The 21,172-nt window shown below is 44.0% G+C and overlaps 1 protein-coding gene across 8 annotated transcripts in view; it reads right to left on the reverse strand.

Annotated features, from left to right (window-relative positions):
* Positions 1 to 21,172, reverse strand: part of CEP15 (centrosomal protein 15) — a 281,589-nt gene that overhangs the window by 92,800 nt on the left and 167,617 nt on the right. For all 8 annotated transcript variants that reach the window (XM_085627574.1, XM_085627576.1, XM_085627570.1 and 5 more), the window contains one exon: positions 3,160 to 3,249. In XM_085627574.1, the coding sequence (XP_085483700.1) occupies positions 3,160 to 3,212 (53 nt within the window). In that variant the 5' untranslated portion in view covers positions 3,213 to 3,249. The remainder of the gene's footprint in view (positions 1 to 3,159; positions 3,250 to 21,172) is intronic.

Consider the following 21,172-nt stretch of genomic DNA (forward strand, 5'->3'; position numbering starts at 1 on the left):
ATTGACTGACACCATTGCACAAATCAGGTACAGAGCTTTTGCTTTAACTGTAAGCCTTTTGTTCACTCCAGCGCACCTTTTCGAACTCGAGCATTCTGAATCCGCTGTGTGTTTGGCTCGTTTTTCAACTTTCCTTCGCAACTTCCTGAATGCTGCACTGAGCGTTTTTCAGACGCCACACAGGTGTTTTGATTAAGTTTGGGCAAGCCCGGCACTTTTTCTGTTCTTATTCTCTGATCTATCACGGCCCACGCTCAAGGGTGAACTGTCCCTTTTATCGTTTATACATTCACCATCAGTGGTTTTATTCAAACATTCACCATCATTGGTTCTTTCGTGGTAAATCACCAACTTTTCCATGTCACCTTGTAAACATGACCAACCGTTGAGTCCGGTGAGATTGTTTATTTAGCAAACATTGATACATTGTGATTTGTTTAGCGTAAACTTACCTTTGTTAGGCGAAGTCCTTTCCTCTTTTGTTAAACTGGTTGATTCCTCATTTTACAACTCACTGATATGTACATATTTCTTTGCCACATAGATTCCCCTGATGAAGGGCCAGAGGGGCTCGAAATGCATTGGGACTGAGTTTAACACTTGTGTGGAGATTTAACACTGTGATGTTACCCCATGAATGCAATTTCCAGCACTTGATCACATGAACTGATCTAAACTTCTATGAATTAAAGCTTGAAATTGAAGATTTACTTCCATGTTTCATTAATCTCAAACAAACATTCCATTCGCTTCCAGCGAAGTATATACGGCGCGCCCAGAGGGACGTTGACTGTTGTCAGTTAACGCATGTGATTCCAGTATTCAAAGCCACCACATGTAAAGTTGCGAAAATTCACTTCAAATCGGTGTGAGAAATCTTTTTTAGAATCCACATCACTGAGAAAGAGATGGTTAGCTGTGTAGCTGAAGATGAAATCCAAATAAAACCTTTTCACTGCGGTTTTAGTGAAAACCTGGATGTACTATTGATAAAGTGCTTACTCAGCTACCTGGGAGAAAACAGCCTTCATCTATTTTAATCCCAAAGGCGTCTATAGAACACTCTAGCTGAGCCACCATAATATACATATCGGCATATAGTGAAGGGTGTGGTCTTCTATAGAAGTCATATCTGCAGTATGCTGCAAATGGGTGCCATTTCTAAAGAGTTAATTAATGCTCATGTATAAGTGTTATCAAACAGGCACATGGAAAAAACCTACAATATCGCCAGTTTAAAGCATACTTAACATGTACTTGTTTAGAAGACCACGCCCTTCACCACACACTAATACTTCTAATATGGCGCCCCAGCTACAGTGTTTGTTTAGACACCATGGGTATTCCAATAGATGAAGTGCTCTTGAAATTGGACACCTTTGCAACATCGTCCCGCAAATGCTCCGGAAGTCTTGGAAGTCCAAATATTTTCCAGGTCCCAACTTTTCAGACTTTCTAGAATAGCTCCTGTTAGTTTCTTCTCAGGCTCCCTGAGCCTTATGGACAGCACTCAGGGGCTAGGAATCACTCCAGCAGAGGCCACCAGAGGGGTCTAATCCAGGTCCAGTTACTACTGGTGAGCTTGGCAATTCCAGAAAAACTCTATTTGCAGCTCCTAAAGTCACACAGGGGGTCAGCCAACTGATCCTTGGAGTCATTTTCTTGGCCCTGGGCATAGGTGGGAGCAGAACCAGCCCCTCAGGTCTCCATACAGGTCACAGACAGTAGGTACAGTCTTCTGTTCTTTCTCAGGTCCAGATGTGTTCTCATGAGCCGTGGGTGGTGTAAAACCTTTGAAGAAGTTACTTTCTAGTGTTTGGGATACCTCCTGGACAGTGCATAACCTTTCCCTCTATAGCACATCCGGTTTGCCTTGCTGCAAACTACCCTCAGAGCACTATTCTGAGGCAAAACAACTATAGCAGCACCCTTCTGTTCTTGGAGTTCTCTGGTGTGTCACCCAGGGGTGTTTTTAGGGAAATGAGCAGTCCACGCATCCTCACCTCTGCGACCAGCTCCCCCTTTCACATGGCTGGTGCGAAGCTGACTACAGATGTCTGCCCTAGGCCTCTCTTCTCAATTAGCTATGAATGGGTAGGCCTCCCCATGAACCCTTTCAAGTTAATGAAGTTCCCGAGCCCTCCCTAGCTGTCATTCCTGAGCGGAAAAGACTCACATACCTTCAACCAAGGTCTTCCTACCAAAATGCCTAAGCCACTGATTCTGCTCTGGGAGCAGTTTTCATACATCATTAATGGAAAGCACAGACAAGGGCCAGCTGTTGACAGGTTAATTCTAATTAGACTACTGGAGGTTCAGGCAAACAAAGTCTAACTTTTTTGTAAATAATTTTTCCGGAACATCCACCAGCAAATTAGATTTTTAATAAGTAACAGACATAGTGGTTGAATCATTCCAGTAATTTTTACCAAAACAAAGATAGCAAAACTATTAATTTAGCTGTACTTTAGTTTTACTCATAAAAGCAGCTACCGCCTTGGAGGCTAGCAACTGAAGGTAAATGCCAATACTAAATATTTACATGTACCACTTTGAAAGACTAGGCACCCTACCTTATGTCTGCAAAGCATACTTATTGGTGACTTATTTGATATTTAAAAGTAAGGTTATTCCCTGTGACCAGGGTTATTATTACAGGTTTGTCTTCAAGTTTAAAAGCTGCAGCAGACAGGCTGCCCAAGTAGGCAGTCATGTTTTCTTTGTCAGTCTAGTGGATGGCGCTTCATGTGCTGCAGCCCACACATGACATTTAACTCTCCATGCAATAGGTGTATATTACTGCACTATATTCTATGGCCTTACTGGAAAGTTAAATAAGCCAATTAAGAGTTAATCAATTCTATCTTATTTTAGCGATGAGAACACATAGAGTGGGGCCTGGACAGAGCGTCTGTGTGCAGTTAAAAACCAGCAGCATCAGTCCACAAAAAAGGGGAGACCTGCAAAAAGAGGTACATTCTCACAGTGTTCAACGGATGATACATGTTTATTCAGTTTCATGGTATCAGATTCAACAGTAATGGGATCATTTCTATTCACCTGTATGTTTGGAACTTTAAATGCTAGATGTAATATAACAATATTTGAAGAAACTTTCCTTAAGAAAAACAATTTTAAAATATCAGAACATGTACTTACATATCATTATGTCTCCTGCTTAATTCAACTTCTTGCGATAAATATTTTGGCATTTTCTAATTCTTTTTCATATTCTATAGATTGCACAACCTGAAAACCAACACAGAAGAGAACGTCATCACCTATATAAAACACATTTGTGGTTAAACAACCATTAAGTTCAACAGGTGAATAAATGGGGATAGAACTATCAAAAGTCAAAGGAGTATATGTTATTTTGAGTTTTTGCTAACTACCCATGAGATCTCCGTTTGGTATTTCAGTTGCTACATTTGTTATGAAATAATGGAAAAAATGAAGAGTGATCATTTTCGCGAAGTTTACTACTGATATCTTACACTGTATTATCGTTGACTTTAACTGATGAGGATACACTTACTTTGATAAATCCAAATGTTGAATCTAAGACCACAATCTTATCACAATGTTTCCTGAAAAGAAGACTTTGTCTGATTTAAGTAAGAAATAGGACATTCTGGTTGGGAACAAACTACAGTACATAAAATGAATTTATTTACATGAGGAAATTGTCACATGTAATATGGAAGATTCAACCAAGTTTAACACAAAGAAGTAATGACTGTTTTCTTTGCCTCTTAAATAACAATATGAGAAGTAAGGGGAACTATGCTCTCAGGGAAGTAAGACACAAAAATAAGATAATGGAATCAGTAGGGTAGCCAAAGGATCATGCAAGAGGTAGAGCCGGCAAACTTATAGAAAAAGCATACAAATGATCCTAGAAACTGAGGGTTGGGATTCTAGTGAGACACTAATTAATCACCAATGACAGAGGGAATACTTATTTGGCGACATTATTTAGGAACTCCTTAACTCCAATTGATAAACATTAGCAACACCAATATTTTTGCTTGTAAAACGTACTGGCTTTGCCAGTACTTGTTTTTCTTTCTTGTAGATGGTCAACACAAATGTACACACATCATCTGTGGCCACCTTTGAATGTATCTTCTTAGGATTTAAGAAAATACATTTAAAAAAAAGGCCAACTTGGGATACGAGTGCATTTATAATGACCAACTTTGAAAGTTGTTTCTTCGGATACAACTACTACAAGAAAAGATGGCTGTCGCCAATGCATGCATAGAGGCAAACAACTTGATATGGCTATATACCATTTTAAGATAGTCGTCAGGTGATAGTACAAATGGTAGTGCTCAAACCATTAGGCTCTGAGTAGCTATGTAGAGAGGGCTAATAAAGGGAAAAGGGAGGAAGGGAAACAGGAAAGCAGGTAGAGGGGAGCAAAAATAGTTACTCATATGCACTGCAATACTAAGTCTGATGTTAGCAGTAGAAGCATAGATGCCATTACAACACTGAGACCGAAATGCTCCTTGGATTTTCAAGTTCTGAGTACTCAGACCCAAGAGCACCCACTGATGTCCCTAGGTACCTATACAAAGGTGTAACATAGATGATGAATGATAAACACTTTGGAGGAACTGGGAAAAACAGGGAAGAGAAAACCAGGACTGGATTCACACTTTAGGTGGGTTGGTCTCAACTGGTGGTGCTGTATGATGACTTTCATCAGGCAGCTTCTAGGACTTTAAGGGATTATGAACCGAGTAAAAAGTAGGGAGAATACCATCTGCAACCACAAGAGAGAAGATATTTGTCATATGGTTTGTGGTTGCCCAGCTTTATCAGCTGAACGTAGAAGTCTGTTAAAGCAGGACTTTCATTGCCAAGCTATACGAACATGCCGTCAAGCAGTAATAGCCTGCTTGCAGGGAGAAGCTTTACAATTTACTGGAAGATTTTTAAAGTTCATAGACATAGCAGAGAGGAAACTGGTTACTAGTGCCCAGTAAAGGGCTATTATTGTAATTATTCCATTTAATCATGAAAAAAACACGTAGAAGGGCAGATAGATAAATTACTTAGAAGGGCAGGTAAAACTTGAATGAGTGAAGCGAAGTTTTTAAGACACAAGTAAATGGAACACCATGAAATAATTAGGGCTTCACATTGGCAAGCCTTGCGAGGATTTCTTAAAATAGGCACTTTGTACCTTGTCACCCACAGAAGTAGCCTTCAAACCTGTTTCAGGCCTGACCATGCAGTGCCTGTGTGTGCAGTTTACTGCCACTCTAACTTGGCATTCAAAACTACTTGCCAATCCTTAACCTCCCCTTTTATTACATATAAGTCACACCTAAGGTAGGCCCTAAGTAACCCTAAGGGCAGGTTGCGATGTAAGCAAAAGGTAGGACATATATTTTTATGATTTGCATGTCCTGGTAGTGACATACAAGCCATTTTGTTTTTCACTACTGTGAGGCCTACCCCTCTCACAGGCCAGCATTGCAAATTACTTAAAACACTTTAAAGCTGTAATTCCTGATTAGAGAGGAGTAGCTTTTTCATGTTTCATATCTTTGAAATGCTAAAGTTGGATTTAACATTACAGTTTTAGAAATGCCACTTTTAGAAAGTGGACATTTCTCCGTACTTACTGCTCTATGTGCCCGACATCCTATCTCCAATACACGTCTGGGGTGGTTAACAGCTACACTTTGTGCATTCATCCATACGGCCACAAACACAGGAAGGTGAGGCTCATCTGCATTCTGATAGGTCGTCCCCGGCAGGTAGGAATAGGAGGGGCTGACAATTACACTTCAATAGTTAGTGTACTGTCCACACACAAAGCACTGATGTACCCCCTACAGATAGTCTGGCAGACAGGACTGTGTTGAAAGGGATCCTTGTGCATTTCAGAGTGCTGCTTTGAAGTCATCCCCTACATCAAAGGCACTTTGTGGTACTAGTACTGGGTCCCTCACCCCCTAAAATCAGATACATCTTGATCTTGAACTGAGCCTCTGTCAAAAAGACTGCTGTGCTGCTAAAAGGACTCAACTGGACTGCTTTTCTTGAAGGACTGCTTTTCTGAGGGTTGCCCTGCTGCCTGCTGCTCCCTGACTCTGCTAAAGGAGAGCTGGACTTTGCCTTCCCTCCAAGTGATCTCCAAGGGCTTGCCTCCTGATTTCTGAAGTCTCAGGGACACAAAAGACTTCCTGCAAATTTGCTGCTGGACTCTACCTCCTGTGAGTCCTACCCTTGCCTGAGGTGCCCTCTTTAGGTTCTGGGCCTCAGAGGTGGGTTCTAAAGCAGTTTTGCTACAAAACCGATGCATTGTTATTGTTACGCAGAGCAGAAACAACGCATCACCCTTCGATGCCAACACAGAGGCTGTTTGACAATAGCGGTTCTACAGCCTGTACAGCCCGACGACGCTCAGCTCGGTGATGATGCATTGCCTTCACCTCAGCGAAGCGAATGACGACGCAGCGGCCCGACTACGTGGAAAAGATTGATGCATCGAGACCTCAACATTGACACTTTGTTCCATCCAAGGTGCTTTCTCAGCAGGCCCTGTGTGGGTCCTGTAACTGGCCTGCCCTCCATCACGGTCGGCCTGAACTTTGGATTTGCACCAGTCCCTCAAAAGCTCAAGTAAACTTTAGACCGCTAGTGACTGCATTTACATTTAATCTTTAAAAAATAATATCTACTGATTGGATTATTGTTGTTGTGGCCTTGTTTTACTCAGATAAATATTCCCTATTTTTCTAAACCTGAGTGGAGTCTTTTTGTAGTGTATTCCTTGTGTTACTGTGCATGTGTTACTGTGAGTGTGTGTATGTGTGTGTTGCACAAATACTTTGCACGCTACGTCTTTAGATAAGCCTGACTGCTCTGAGCCAAGCTACCAGAGGGTGAGCACAGGTTATCTTTTAGTATGTAGCTAGCTTACCCTGACCAGAGTGGTGGTTCCTGCCTGGCCTGGGTGCATACCTCAGCCAACCAAAAATCCCATTTCTAACAAATATGATATAGCAATGAGACCAGAAATACTAGGTAGTCTAATGGAATGGGGCTTAGCCAAGATTCTGATTATTGTCTAGGCTCCTCTGTTGCCATAATTGATCAAATCTAGACTAGCAGGTCTTGCGACCCTTGGAGATTAGCAATGCAACACAGGGCATCCATGACTGATTAGAAAATTAAATAATATTGACAGATTAATAAAGTATATATAAATAAAAAGTAAAATTGAAAACTTTTAAACATTTTATGAATGTAAAGGAATTTGAAATTGGAGGCTAAAAATTAGGTTGGTATCCTCAGATTGTTTAGTGGGAGCAGTGCTGGTGCATCAAACAGAATATAATATGGATGATGGGTGGCCTCAGTTGAATTTAGAAAACCTCCAAATGTCCAATTAAAACTAGATTTTTTTTTATATTGTTGAATTAAATAAAATATTGAATCATTTGTGTAATTTGTTTGAGGAGTGCTTGTGTCTATTTTTATGTATGGCTTTGCAGTTCAAATCATCAAAATTGCTTAGGCCGAGGTCCCCAGCTTCCAATAATGTGTCAGTGCAGGTCCTCGAATTCCAATAATGATTCAGTGGGGGTTCCTGGATTTCAGTAATGATTAAGTGGGGGTCCACAGAAGTTAAAAGCTTAAGCACCACTGATCTAGACCTTGAATTCCAGTAGTTCCACATCCATAAAGAACAAGCATTGGCAATGCCAATACGTTTTGGCTAATTTAATTGGCTGTGCTTTTTGTTGTTACTGCTGTATTTTGGATGGAAGAAATGTTGCTTTATATTCCAATGCATATCACAGAAGCCACAAAACCTTTATTTGCAAATGCGGTGACCTAAAAACAAACAGATTTGTAAAAAAATCTCGACATAGGCATTATGAAGTGAGAGACGAAAAGGAAAAAAAAAAAAAAAAAGAAAAGAAATCAAGCACTTCGTAGGGGTCCCTGATGGTCTAGAAAAAGCCTCAAAGAGCTGTGGTGCTTCTGGGGATCTAATTCCATTTTTCTAACAGGATCAGGCTGGAAGCATTTGTGTCTCCATAATAGAAAATATACAAGTAATTGAAGGTCAGTTTTTTTCTTGTCATAGGACAAGACTGGAGTGGACTGGAATCTCTTGAATTGTGTGGGAGAGACGGTGGAAGACGCTGCAACTTTAGAAACACATTTACCTTTAGTGATGCAAAGTAGGAAGAAGTGTGTTTACCTACAGGGAAGCTACTACAGAAGAGCAAATGACCAGCTGGGCCGCAGAATCTGTTACGCAGCCGGCAGAAAAGGCTTTAGTCCAGTAAATGTAATGGCTAGTCTCTGAACAGTAGAAGTGGAGGGATACGTCCAAGTCACAATAAAGCAAGGTACCGTAATATTGTCTACTAAAACATTAGTGACTTACTGCACTGATGGACTTAATTTCTAGCAGTATTTAATTAAAACACTGATGCTTACACCGCCAACTTCCCTGGAGTTTTGGGACCCATCATTCCTCTGGAGAGACATGGCTGTGGTTGAGGGGTGCCAATGGTGGCACTTTCTCTGTTTGCGGGGAAATGTTGCTTCGGCAGTGAAAGGGGAATGTCTGATGGGGTTTAAGTAAGCATACAGGAGTCTTGAATAAGCTGCTGGACTGGCCGATGATGAGAGGACTCTGTTTGTGGAGGAGATGGACCCTAGAGATCTGCAACAGTGCAGGCAACAGCAACAATGCAAGTTCAGGTCCCTTTTTAGGCCTTGCAGTGCCTGCTGACCAGCAAATTCACCGTGTTAAAACTGTCCTAAGCCCAGCAGTGGAGATCGCCCCAGCTGCCTCTATTGCTTAGAGAGGACTGCACTCAATGATACCCGATTTGGGTCAAGTTTGCGCTATATAAAACTCTGTAAAATAAAATAAATAAAATAAAAATGAGCTGCAGCTCATACACAGAGCAGGAGGGACAGCACAGGAAGCTGCAGCACCATAGCATGGTAAGGCATCAGTAGGGGGACAAAATAGATGGTTGAGGAAAGTTTTGAGGGATACATGTGGCAGACCCATCAGGGTGAGTGCTAACTGGAACGGATCGGGGAGGGAAAATTATTATGGAAATGGAAAACGCACGTGTTTTAGCAGCATGGAAAAACAAACCCATTTTTGTCCAATCTGCCTTCACCTGACAAACACTTATTATATGGAGGCGAATTCAACATTGCTAGGCTGCAGGCGCATCATAAGGGTGACAGCATCAGAACTCAATTGGAACCAAAAGCACCATATTCAGATTGATATAGAATATGAAGGCTCCATTTTGTGGAAAGAAGCCCTATACCTAAAACAACAACGGCAAAAATGCAGACGGCTCTATTTCAACTGCTTTTTGAATAAACGTAAATGAAGATAGCTAATTTTACACTTCTACGAGTAAAAAAAGTCATCATGATTGTCTAACTTTAAACAACGAGTAAAGTCAGAAGCCCCGAGTACCAATCCTTTAGCCAACACTGACCAATAATCTGTACAGAATTCTAGGCCTTGGATTTCTAACAATCCGGACAAAGCGACTTTTGTGTGTCACTCTTCAGTATAGCACCAGAATCCATCAATAGAGTCTTCATCTGCATTATGGACATTTTGCCTTTACTCCATTCCTTAAACAAATGGCAACATCTGCCTACGGTCGCTTGTCAAATTAAGAATGTCACCCAAAATGACCTCAGGGTAGCAAACAATTAATCTTTAGAATTTCTACTCCTGGGAACACAGAAGGCGACACCACTAATTTTGGCAATAACATTTTACAACCATGCAACTGATTTAATTTCTCTATACATGCACACTGAACCTGACAAAACGAGTATTTATGCAAAACATCTAAAAAATGAAGGGATAAAAATAAGTAAACACACAAAAAAAATATTAAACTGAGCAAAAGAAAAATTCAATCCATTACAGTTTTTTCTAACCGAAAGCGTTAATTATTTCACAGACTTGCATCTCAGAGAGAGACCTGAAACAATCAAATAGTAATCGGAAATGCCAACACCGACTCATCAAAAAATAAGCACCCAGAAACAAAACAATGTCACAATTGAGATACGCCAACATCAGATCAGTTGTAGAAGGAGGGAGCATTAGATGTTCAAGCTGATTTCCACGCAGAGCAATAATGTAATGCTATAATAAACTACGCAGAAATTTCTGAAAAACATGCATAACAGCTTCACACGGGCCATGTCGGAACTGGAAGTCACAACTGTGTTGTCATCTGTGACATGACATGCTTTTCACTTTCTCTGTCTTTCTTCCGATTTTAGGTCTGGAATGACAATGTATCTATCTGCTAACTTAATGTTACCAAACCTTGAAATATACAAGGTGGGGGATTTGGTTATACCAAGCGGAATATGACTCTCTCACCTCTTTAGGGTATCTTTCTGGGGCTTACTAGAAACGGGGGCAGGATGCATAAGAGAATGTTTCTTGCAAGTGCAGAGGAGTTGGCTGGACAGACTACCTGGCGAGCATAACTCTCCTAGGCATCTTCTTAAGCTTATCCATGTATTTGCTCCCTTTTTTCTTCACTATGACATAATCAGTGGTCCAATACCTATATGGACAGCTACCTGACCTTGTCCAGCAACCGTTGTGCTCAGTCGGAAGCCCCTTTGTGTTCATGGGGTTCTGAGCACTGTCAACTTTGATGCTCAAGGTTGGCGTTCCTCTTTTGTGTCTTTCTCTGCACTCTTGAAATCAGAGTCACTGCCCCTTTAAAATTAGGTACTACAGATATTGTCTTCCAAATTACCTGTGTGTTTTTTTCTGCTGTGTTGTTTTTTAGATGGTCGTGAACCTTCAGGGTCACTAACCTTAATTATGATAATTGATACCAGGCAATCCATGTTCAGGCAGAAAGATTGTGATACTTGAATGTTGGTAAAATATCTATTAGGTGTTGGAAAGAATAGTAATGTCCAAAAGACAGCCAGCAGTGGTGTTTCTGGACTGGTCAAATATCCCAATCTTATAGTTCTCTTATGCCCATTCCTGGAGTTCTGACTGCCCACAAAACTCAAACTTTGGTAAATGTTTTCACACTATTAGGAGGGAAACCTAATTTCCTTGTTCACGTTGAACTTTCCAATTCGAATTGCATGTATCTGTATTCGATCTTTTGTTTTCAATTAATTTCCAGATCTCTGGAAGTAGTTTGCACACATTCCATGATTGTATTAAAACGTTCGGTACTGCACTATTTTAGTGTCAGGCGAGCTCAATTATGAGGCAAAGTGAATGGGGCAAAGTCATGGTGACCACACGTCACATTCATTGTGAAGAACCTGGTGTATGTTCTACGTGGTGCGGTTCTCTTCAGGTGGGCACAAGGGGCAGAACCATCCGAACCAGGTAGTGAATGGGTCAGAAACATACAATGAATTTACTAATGATGCTTGATGCATGTTTATCAGCTGTCTTGTAACATTTTAAATTGGTGTATGTTTACATTAAGTTCATATTATAGATGCAGTTTATGTTTGGTGTACAATGATTTGAAACAACTGTAACAATTTAGGGTATTAAATATATTGCTGTAGTAGGTGCACCAATGGGTATTTCAGGGGTGTGAAAGTATTACTTGCATGGCAAAAGTGAGGAGAAAATAGCGTTATCAAATTGTAATTGCAGGTACTGGGATATGCTTAAATGTTGCACTGCACGACGGTCACTCAAAGGGGTTTCAACAAGCGCTGGGCTTGCTTTTTGCAGTAACTTATTTGCTCTGAGCCCCCCTGCCCAAAATATTTTGAAGTTGCCCCCCCAAAAACAAACTTTACATAAAGTTTTGGGGAAGTGAGAGGAGTAGGACTGAGCGTAGGGGGTGGGGCTTATGAGATAATATCAGGGACATTTTTTCAGTAACTCATACTCCACACTAAATGTGAGACATACAAATGAGCAAACACATAGAAAACTGAACTAGATAAAAAAAATACTCCCATTATATGAGTTCCTCATGGGTCATTGGGATGCAAGCGATCTGCACCTTCTGCACTAATGGCAGCCGAGGCCCTGTATAGTAAGCTATCTCAAGCTATACAGATTAGTGGCACAAAAAGAGACCTTTAAATGTGATCAAGGGCAATCCTTAAACAAGCATTTGCAATGCAATAGGTCTCGCATTTACACAAGTTTAAGCTATTGGCATTGTAAATAGCAATGCCTTTGTTTTATGTTTTAAACACCAAACCATAAAAAAGGCATGGTCATTTACAATGCCAATAGCTCAAACGTGCGTAAATGCGAGACCTATTGCATTGCAAATGCTTGTATATTTCAAAGATGCTGGCCAGTGTCTACCGATCCTGAACAGTTCAGCAGAATGAACTGCCAAAGCTAATAGGCCACAAAGGCGAGACCCATTGGGATTGTCAATGCTTGTTTATGAGGAAGCAAACTCAGACCTTATCTGCCAACTCATACCCTGAACTCCAGTCAGGTGGGCCTGTTGTTGTTGCCTTAAGTGAACAAGCACTGACAAAGCCAATAAGTGATAGCTTTGTGGCCGCTGATAAGTGCCTTTGCTTATGCCAGATGCTTTTACAATGTTCTGTCATTGGCAAATTAAACAAAGGAGACCAGCTGTGCTAAAAGTATAAAACACATTTTTTTCTAGTCTTACAAGTTGTCCACCAGATCTCCTGTTGCAAAGCGACAACACACCATGGCGGCTGTCTAGAGCATATCAAAAACATTGTTTTCTGGACTTTCTTTTGTATTCTCAAGAAGGGCGCTATATTGGGTGATGCAATGTGATGACGCTTGTTATGATGTTGCATCATGCAACGTGGCAGACATATTTGGAGCATAGAAATGATAGAAAACAGCATTTCTAACACTTTTCACTGTGTTACTTTATAACGTTCCATCAAGGAACGTGGTGGAGGTCTTAAAAGAATACTTTTAGCTTGGCCGGTCGCCGCTATAGACCAGGGCATTGTAAAAGCATCCAGCATTGTAATGCAGCAGAGGAAGGAGTGACAATGAAAACAGGATGCCACGTGGGGAGGGGTTTGAAGCAACAGAGGAACAGGGGAGTAGATATTAAATAGATAAAAAGCGGAGTAGGATGTAGACGGGTGGAAAAACAACAGATGATCTGGGGGGTTGGAGAACAACAAGGAGAGCACAATGTGGTGAAAGGGGAAGCAGCACACAAAGGAAAGCGCTTCGCGCTGAAAGCTAAAAAAAACAAGCTTGCCTCGCGCTGAAAGTTAAAAAAAAAAAGGCGTGCAGGCTGCAGCAGTAGGCACGCGTGCGCTTGGGAGAGCAGGCTTCACTTTTTCAAGCACTGCACTCGTGCTTGTGGGGCGCCGCTGAGCTCTCCCGCAAGGTGGATGCCGCCACAAGCATAAGTGCAGTGCTTGAAAAAGTGAAGAGCGATGGTTAGGCGAGACCTGAAAAGGACGGAATCCCATCACTCACCATAGTAACATGCTTCATCATCTGGGATCTCCTCTTGGTTACAAATCCTAGTGTAACCAAGGGCTACAACCCCCTCACTGGGAGGGAGGAGCTCAGGGATGTTTTCAAATAGATAGACTGTTAGTAGGATTTACTACGAACCAACAGATGTGAAAAGCCTGATTTTATAAGAGTGATGGGCGCAGTGCAAGTGTAAACTGGGATGTGTGAATTTAAATTGGTTAGCAAAAGACGGAAGCATTTTATTCGTTGTCTCTTGGTCACCAAACTAACAACAGTGCAGATGCAGTCTTGAAATAATGACTGCATAAGTCCAGAACCAAGGTCTACATGTTTCGGCCAAGGTGATCATAGGTAATTGTGGCCTTCCTCAGGACCTAGATGTAGTAATGCTACTGCGTATGTAAATGAGTGAAAATAATTTTTTTGAAGACAAAGAATTATTACAAAAAGTTGAAATCAATACAACCTTAAAACCTGTTAAGCGGCTCAGTTGGGGTCCGAAGTACCGACGGATAGAGCGGGGCCTCATTTCCTGAGCCGGTGCCAGGTGAGGTGAGGCTGTTTTCTCGTGCATTACGGGTGCCATCATCACTCTGTAATCCACTGAGAACCTAAATAACAGGTTTTAAGGTCTTATTGATTTCAACTTTTTGTAATAATCTGCTTAGGCAGATATGTCCACACATGGGATATAGTGTACCCTCCCTTAAGGCTTTAAGGCCTGCAGGACAGTTGGCTTAGCTATATACCACGCAGTGTCTGAGGGAATGGCACACAGAGACGTATACCATGTTGTCTCTTCGGTTTTGTCTACACCAAGACATGCAGCCTGCAATGGCAGTTTGCATGATCTTGGTGAGGGGTCCCCAGGCAGGCACAATTTGTGCTGTAGCCCTAGCGGACCCTACTTCAGTCCCAATTCCCTAGGTACCACTTACAAGGGGTTACAGGTATGCCAATTGTGGAGCAATTATACAATTTTGGAAGAGAGCTCTGGCCCTGGTGACCTAGTTAGCCGGGACCCAGTGAACTTTCAGTCAAAATCCCACCATGTTCCAGGCAAAAAGTGGGGGCTAACGATGTCAAAAGAAGCATTTCCTACACCTCTGCTCTGCACACCTTGCCCTCGCACAGATACCACGCTGCCACCTGGCTGCCAAACCCTGGAACGCCCTCCCCCTCCACCTCCGCACCTCACCCTCACTGACCTACTTCAGGAAGGGACTCAAGACCTCGCTCTTCGACTGACACCTTAAGCACAACGCTGGATACCCTTTCGGGTGATAAATCGCGCTATGACTTGATTATGATAAGGATGTCTGGGAATCCCCATTAAGAGCCGGGCGGCTGCATTCTGTAAAATCTACAGTTTGTTCACTAGTATTTCTTGCAGGTTGATAAAGAGAGCATTACAGTAGTCTAATTTAGACAGCACAAGAGCTCGTACTACTGTTTTCTGTAGCTCCTGTCCATCACCACCCCCTTTTGTACCGCTTTGTTCGCCATAAGTTGGCAGGGTATGCTCAGACGTGAGTCCCTTGCTCACTTTGCCACTGGATTCAAGCAAGCCTGGCTGAAGACGGCTGAAAAGCCAGAAACCGGTCCTAGGAAGCTTGTTTCCGGTCCAGGGAAGGCATGGCTTGGCAGTTCGGGCTGGACGGTTCCCATGAGGCACAGGGTCAGACTGATTTGCATATGGCCATGTCTGAACTGGGGTGGCAGAGTGGGCTAGAGAACGGTGATAGATCAAACCCAGATCTGTTGACTGGGTGTGAGCGTTTGATTGGTTCTGATGCTCTGTTCATCACCACCCCCTTTTGTACCGCTTTGTTCGCCATAAGTTGGCAGGGTATGCTCAGACGTGAGTCCCTTGCTCACTTTGCCACTGGATTCAAGCAAGCCTGGCTGAAGACGGCTGAAAAGCCAGAAACCGGTCCTAGGAAGCTTGTTTCCGGTCCAGGGAAGGCATGGCTTTGCAGTTCGGGCTGGACTGTTCCCATGAGGCACAGGGTCAGACTGATTTGCATATGGCCATGTCTGAACTAGGGTGGCAGAGTGGGCTAGAGAACGGTGATGGATCAAACCCAGATCTGTTGACTGGGTGTGAGCGTTTGATTGGTTCTGATGCTCTGTCCATCACCACCCCCTTTTGTACCGCTTTGTTCGCCATAAGTTGGCAGGGTATGCTCAGACGTGAGTCCCTTGCTCACTTTGCCACTGGATTCAAGCAAGCCTGGCTGAAGACGGCTGAAAAGCCAGAAACCGGTCCTAGGAAGCTTGTTTCCGGTCCAGGGAAGGCATGGCTTGGCAGTTCGGGCTGGACTGTTCCCATGAGGCACAGGGTCAGACTGATTTGCATATGGCCATGTCTGAACTGGGGTGGCAGAGTGGGCTAGAGAACGGTGATGGATCAAACCCAGATCTGTTGACTGGGTGTGAGCGTTTGATTGGTTCTGATGCTCTGTCCATCACCACCCCCTTTTGTACCGCTCACTTCTGAAACCAAGCTGAATTGGATTTAAAAGGTCATTCGTGTTAATAAAAGCAGTTAGTTCAAGATTAATGACCTTTTGTACAATTTTCGCTGGGAAAGAAAAGCGGGAAATAGGTCTGTAGATATTGGGATCTGAAGCATTAAGGTTGGGTTTTTTTCAGGAGGGGCAGAATTGAGGCTTAGAGAAATAGCCAGATGTGAATATGAGACAAAAAATGTTGGTTAAGGGAAGGCTGTGATCTCTGGAACCAATTGGAATATTTTAAGTGACCATGCATCCAGTGAGGATCCAAATTTATTAGTATTGAGATGGCTCTGGACCTGAATGGGCGTTATTTGAGATAAGGAAAAAAGAAATGCTGGGCTATTTTCATCAGTACATTCTTTAGAGGTGTTAGAATTAAAATTCCACGTTCTCATACCGCATTCTGCACGTTGTATTACGTTAGCAATGTGTGACTATAGTACATGTAATTATGCTCACGTTATGCAACCCGCTGAGTTATCCCGGTAACATGCAATCTTTCGTTAGCCAGTGTAACTCCATTTTGCATTTCGTAATCCTTATTAGACTGTCTCCGTTGAGCCTGTGTTAGGCCTTAGAATTCAGACTAGCTTGCCTCAGCAGAATACTGTATTTAGTTATATTTCTTTACTCTGTCCAAGGCTGCAGCTCGACTTGCTAACAAGACAATTATTACGCTTTGCATTCCATTGTATACATGTATCTCTGCTCCCACGTTAAGAGATGCTGCGACTCGGCACAGGGGCCTTGGGCCACTAATAGCATGCCCGTCTGGCAGGTGTTAGCTCATCTCTCTGTACCTCCTTTGTTCGTGTCCGGGTCAGACCGGTACTTTTCCACCAGAGGCGTGGCCGAAGTCTCCTGAAGGGTTTATCTTGTATTAGCGAATTTTGGCCAGTCAGTCCCCTCAACAACATCTTATGGTGATGGTCTGACTGGGCTCCTCTGCAGAGAATAACAATAAATATGTAAGTTTTCATTCTTTACTGTCTGATCGACTCTTCATTTGGGAAGGCAGAGCAGGTGGTCATATTTACCCGTGTGACCCTAGAGGGCCCTGTCCTTCATTTGGTGCCCGAACAGGGACCCCGCAAAAGAGCCCCTCACCCGTACTTGGGTTTGCTGGGGCCGGGATGGTGTCTAGTCGGTCGGGCGAATCGGGCCCCTCACATACAAGACCGAGCTTGGTTCTCGCAGCTGTTCCGCCCTCCCGATCAGACAGATCTTCGGCTAGTGGCCCTTGGCTGGATCCTGACATGGCAAAACCTTGGAGATGACCAATTGTTCTGAGGAGTCAGCAGTGGAGAATAACTTGCTTGACCTGTGTGCACCAGGTGAGTGATTTGGTTCTTGGGAAAATGGCGCCATTCTTGGTCGGCACAAGCCTGCGGGTCGTGCCCTGGTACAGTCTCTGACTGTCTTGTTTGAACGACACCAGCCGACGGGCTGCGTGTCCTGGTACAGTCTGCAGACTTTCTTGTCTTGGACTTGGTGGGTCTGCGGACCCTTGAGGGACACAGAGCGCTTGTGAGCAGTCTACCGGGCCATCTGGTAATTGGCCTCTTTGTGAAAAGGTCCGGGACTGTTCACAGGTAATCTGCCAGACCAACTGGTAATTGGATTTGCTCTTGAAAAGGTCTGGGGCTGAGGCCTGTCCTCTTGTATTGGTACAGTCTTTGGACGTCTTTCGTGCAGTTTACGGACTGCCTTGCTCGGAGGACACCGGCCTGCGGGCGGTGCCTTGGTACAGTCTTCGAGCTGTCTTGGATGACACCAGCTGACGAGCTGTGTCTTGGTACAGTCTTCTGGGCCGTATTGGATTGTACTTGCTGGGTTTGCGGACCCTTGGAAAAGACACAGAGTGCTCATGAACAGACTGAACGGGCCAACTGGGAAATTTGTCCTGCGCTCACAAAGGTCTGGGACAGTTTGCGAACAATCTGCCAGGCCAACTGGTAATTTGGTCTATGCTTGCAAATGGTCTGGGGGTAGAGCCTGTCTTCTTGAACTTGGTACAGTCTCTGGGCGGTCCACTTGTCTCGGTGCGGTCTTTGGACTGTTTTGTTCTGAGGCGGTTCACAAGTTGATTTGTGATTTGATTGTTGTGTTTGAGTGTTATGAGGTTTGTCGACCGACGTCGGTGGTGGTGCTTGTGTAATGCTTGTTTGAGTGAGTACCGACTGTGCTTTCCAGACAGTGCTCTTGGTTCGGGAACGATATTTGTTCCTCTATTTTACTTGTATTACAATTGTGGTTTGTCCGTGAGGCACAGTGTATGTGTCTTATGTTAAGATGCCTTGTTGGATGCCGATGCTGTTCCAAAGATGAGTGATTGGAAGAGAGCCAGCCCGCTCCTCTGGAGGGTACTCTGAATTTTGACATATATGTCAAACACAGTATTGGCCCTATTATGTTTAGTGCATTGTGGCATAAGTATACGAGGGACAATACTGAGCTGCAGTGGCCGCTTACTGGTTCGTTCGATGAACAGAAAATTAATTTCCTGCAGGATAAATTATTTGCTAAACAGAGTAGACAGTCCATGTTTGACTCTTTGAGGGTGTGACAGAAGGAAGCAAAGCAGCGGGGCTTGAGAGCAGAGAAGGTGGCTAGAAGGAAAGAGATACAAACGATCACACAGAAGGCAGTAGCCTATGATAAGGAAAAGATACAGAAAGGCATAAAGCGTGAAGACAGAAAGTTTCGACAACAGACTGATAAAAGTTATGTTGCGAGGGAGGAGGGAGACGAGTTAGTTGAGGAGCTTCTAGATTCTTGTCCTCCGCCACTTCCCCAGCTCCAGCCCCTGGGGCTGCTCCCTCTGATATTCCCAGCACCGTTGCATCAGCCTCAGACCCACTTGCTTCCCTTGCATTCCCACCGGTAACAGGAACGAACACTGCCACTCCGCCTGTGCAGTCCCTTCCCTCTTCTGTCTTGTCTCCTAGTTTCGCCTCATCCACTACCCTTCCCCTTACACCCCCCACTCAGACCCCCTATGTGATGGTACCCGTTTTGGCATCTACTATTCCCTCTGTGAGTGCTACGCCACAAACACTGTTGCACACCGAGACGCCCATGCGTGTACTTCCTGACACCAATTGGGCGGCAGTGCAGGATACCATGAATAAAGTGTTAGTGCGCTCTGCTGTAGGCACTGAGGAGAAACAGATGGTAGCGAACCAGGCAGCTCAGTGGGCTCGACACCTGATTTATACTGTGGAGGATGTGTGGAATGTGATGAAAGATTATGAGCCCTTCATACAGCAACATGCCCTTAGACACGTCGGCCACTCTGATACAATTGTGGGAGTAGTGTTTTCAGGGTACCGCACCTCAGATTATCTATGACATACGAGACCGAGTATACGTTGCAGACATGGCCCCGAATACGGATTTTAGTCATTTGTCCACCTTAGCGGGTTATCGAGGCAGATTACTCCAGAAGGTTCCGTCCCCGGGGGCGCAACACCCCATGAGGGAAGTCCATACTATTTACCACCCCGAAATACCAGAATTGCGCGACTATTCAAATACTGTAATAAGACAGCGAGTCGACGCTCGGTTTCAGGAGCAATGGATCTATACCCCTTGGAAAAGGAGTAAGGTCCTTTCCCTAAAGAGTCAGGTACTGGACCCGAAGAAAAACTCAACTGCGTACTATAAGGAATTGACAAAAACGGCCTCCTCCACAGTGATGACGTTAGCTGACATAGAGTTATTCTTTGGCTTGTTGGTACTGGTAGATATATGGAGACAAGTCCATACGCAAGATCATGCCCTGGAACTGGGTGGCACATGGGAAGAGATCAGAGCATGGGATAAGGAGTGCATGTTTGGGGAGAAACCCAAGGCAGAGCTACTGGCCCTGCCTGGACGTATTATTGCCTACATGCACTCACTTATCCCACCGAAGAAAGTGGATTGGGATAAGTTGACTGCTTGTCGTCAGAAGAAGGATGAGAGTGTGTCGGATTTCTTTACCAGATTTGAAGGGGTGATCCTAGATTTTAGTGGTCAGGATCTGTCGCAGGACGGTGGTGTTCGTTTGTTTGTGAACAGGTTTGTTACAAATTTACTCCCTGAGATTTCTGCTCGATTGCAGGCCTCAGAGAGTACCTGGAGCACATGCTCCCCATCAGTCATATTGAGTATGGCTCAGTCTTATGAGCATAGAGAGAATGAGGACAAGGAAAGAGTGGAGAAGAAGGTGAAAGATTTGAAAATGAGAGTGTTGATGCAGCAGGTTGCAAGAGTAGGTGGAAGAGGACTTGGTTCATGGCCAGGTACGCGGAGCCCTAGGTCCAATAGGGGTGGCACGTCAGGTACACCCATGGGGACCAACCAATGTGTCTACTGTAGAAAGGAGGGACATTGGCGAAATGAGTGTCCGGAATTGTTGCAGAGAGGTGGGGCTCCTAGAGGTAGAGGCTCTGGAGGAAGAGGACGTGGAGGAGGAGGCTGAGGTAAGACGCAGTCAGAGCACACGACGAACAATAGGCAGAGCGGGAACTATTCTGATGACCCTCAAAGCAGACAAAACTATCATGATGACTATGACATGCATAAAGTGACAGAGTTGTCTCACAGCTAGGACAGCCAGGGGCAGGGCAAGGGACCAGTTCCAGTGCCTGTAGCTCAGCGTGGACCATATGTTACTGCAGATTTACAAGGCTCCACCGAGAAATTCCTAGTCGCTAGAGGGGCTATGAATAGCTCTGTTTCCCGTTCACTGGTCCTGGGGGCAGCTCTGTCTGGCCAAAATAATATTTCAGTAGGTTTCTCAGGCGTGCCGGTCATTAGCCCCATTTCTAAGCCTCTTGCTCTGACTATTGGTCCTTTTACAGTCAATTCACCTTTCCTACTGACATCGATGTGTGGAGAAAACTTACTTGGATTGGACTTGTTGAAAAGGTTGCATGTGACAATATTTTGCTCCCCGGATGGTGTTCACATGACTGTAGGCCCGCGAGTTGCCCATGCCAAGCAATGCTTTGCAAAAGACGACCCCCTCCCTTCTGAGTTCCACGACGTACCACGCTCATTGTGGGCTGCTGATGATACCGATGTTGGGTTGCTACAGATACCCCCTGCCTCTATACAGGTGAAGGACAATGCCAGGTTGCCCAGAACTCCCCAGTACAAGATATCCCAGGCAGGAGAA

Source organism: Triturus cristatus, chromosome 9 (assembly GCF_964204655.1).
Source record: "Triturus cristatus chromosome 9, aTriCri1.1, whole genome shotgun sequence".
NCBI lineage: Eukaryota > Metazoa > Chordata > Amphibia > Caudata > Salamandridae > Triturus > Triturus cristatus.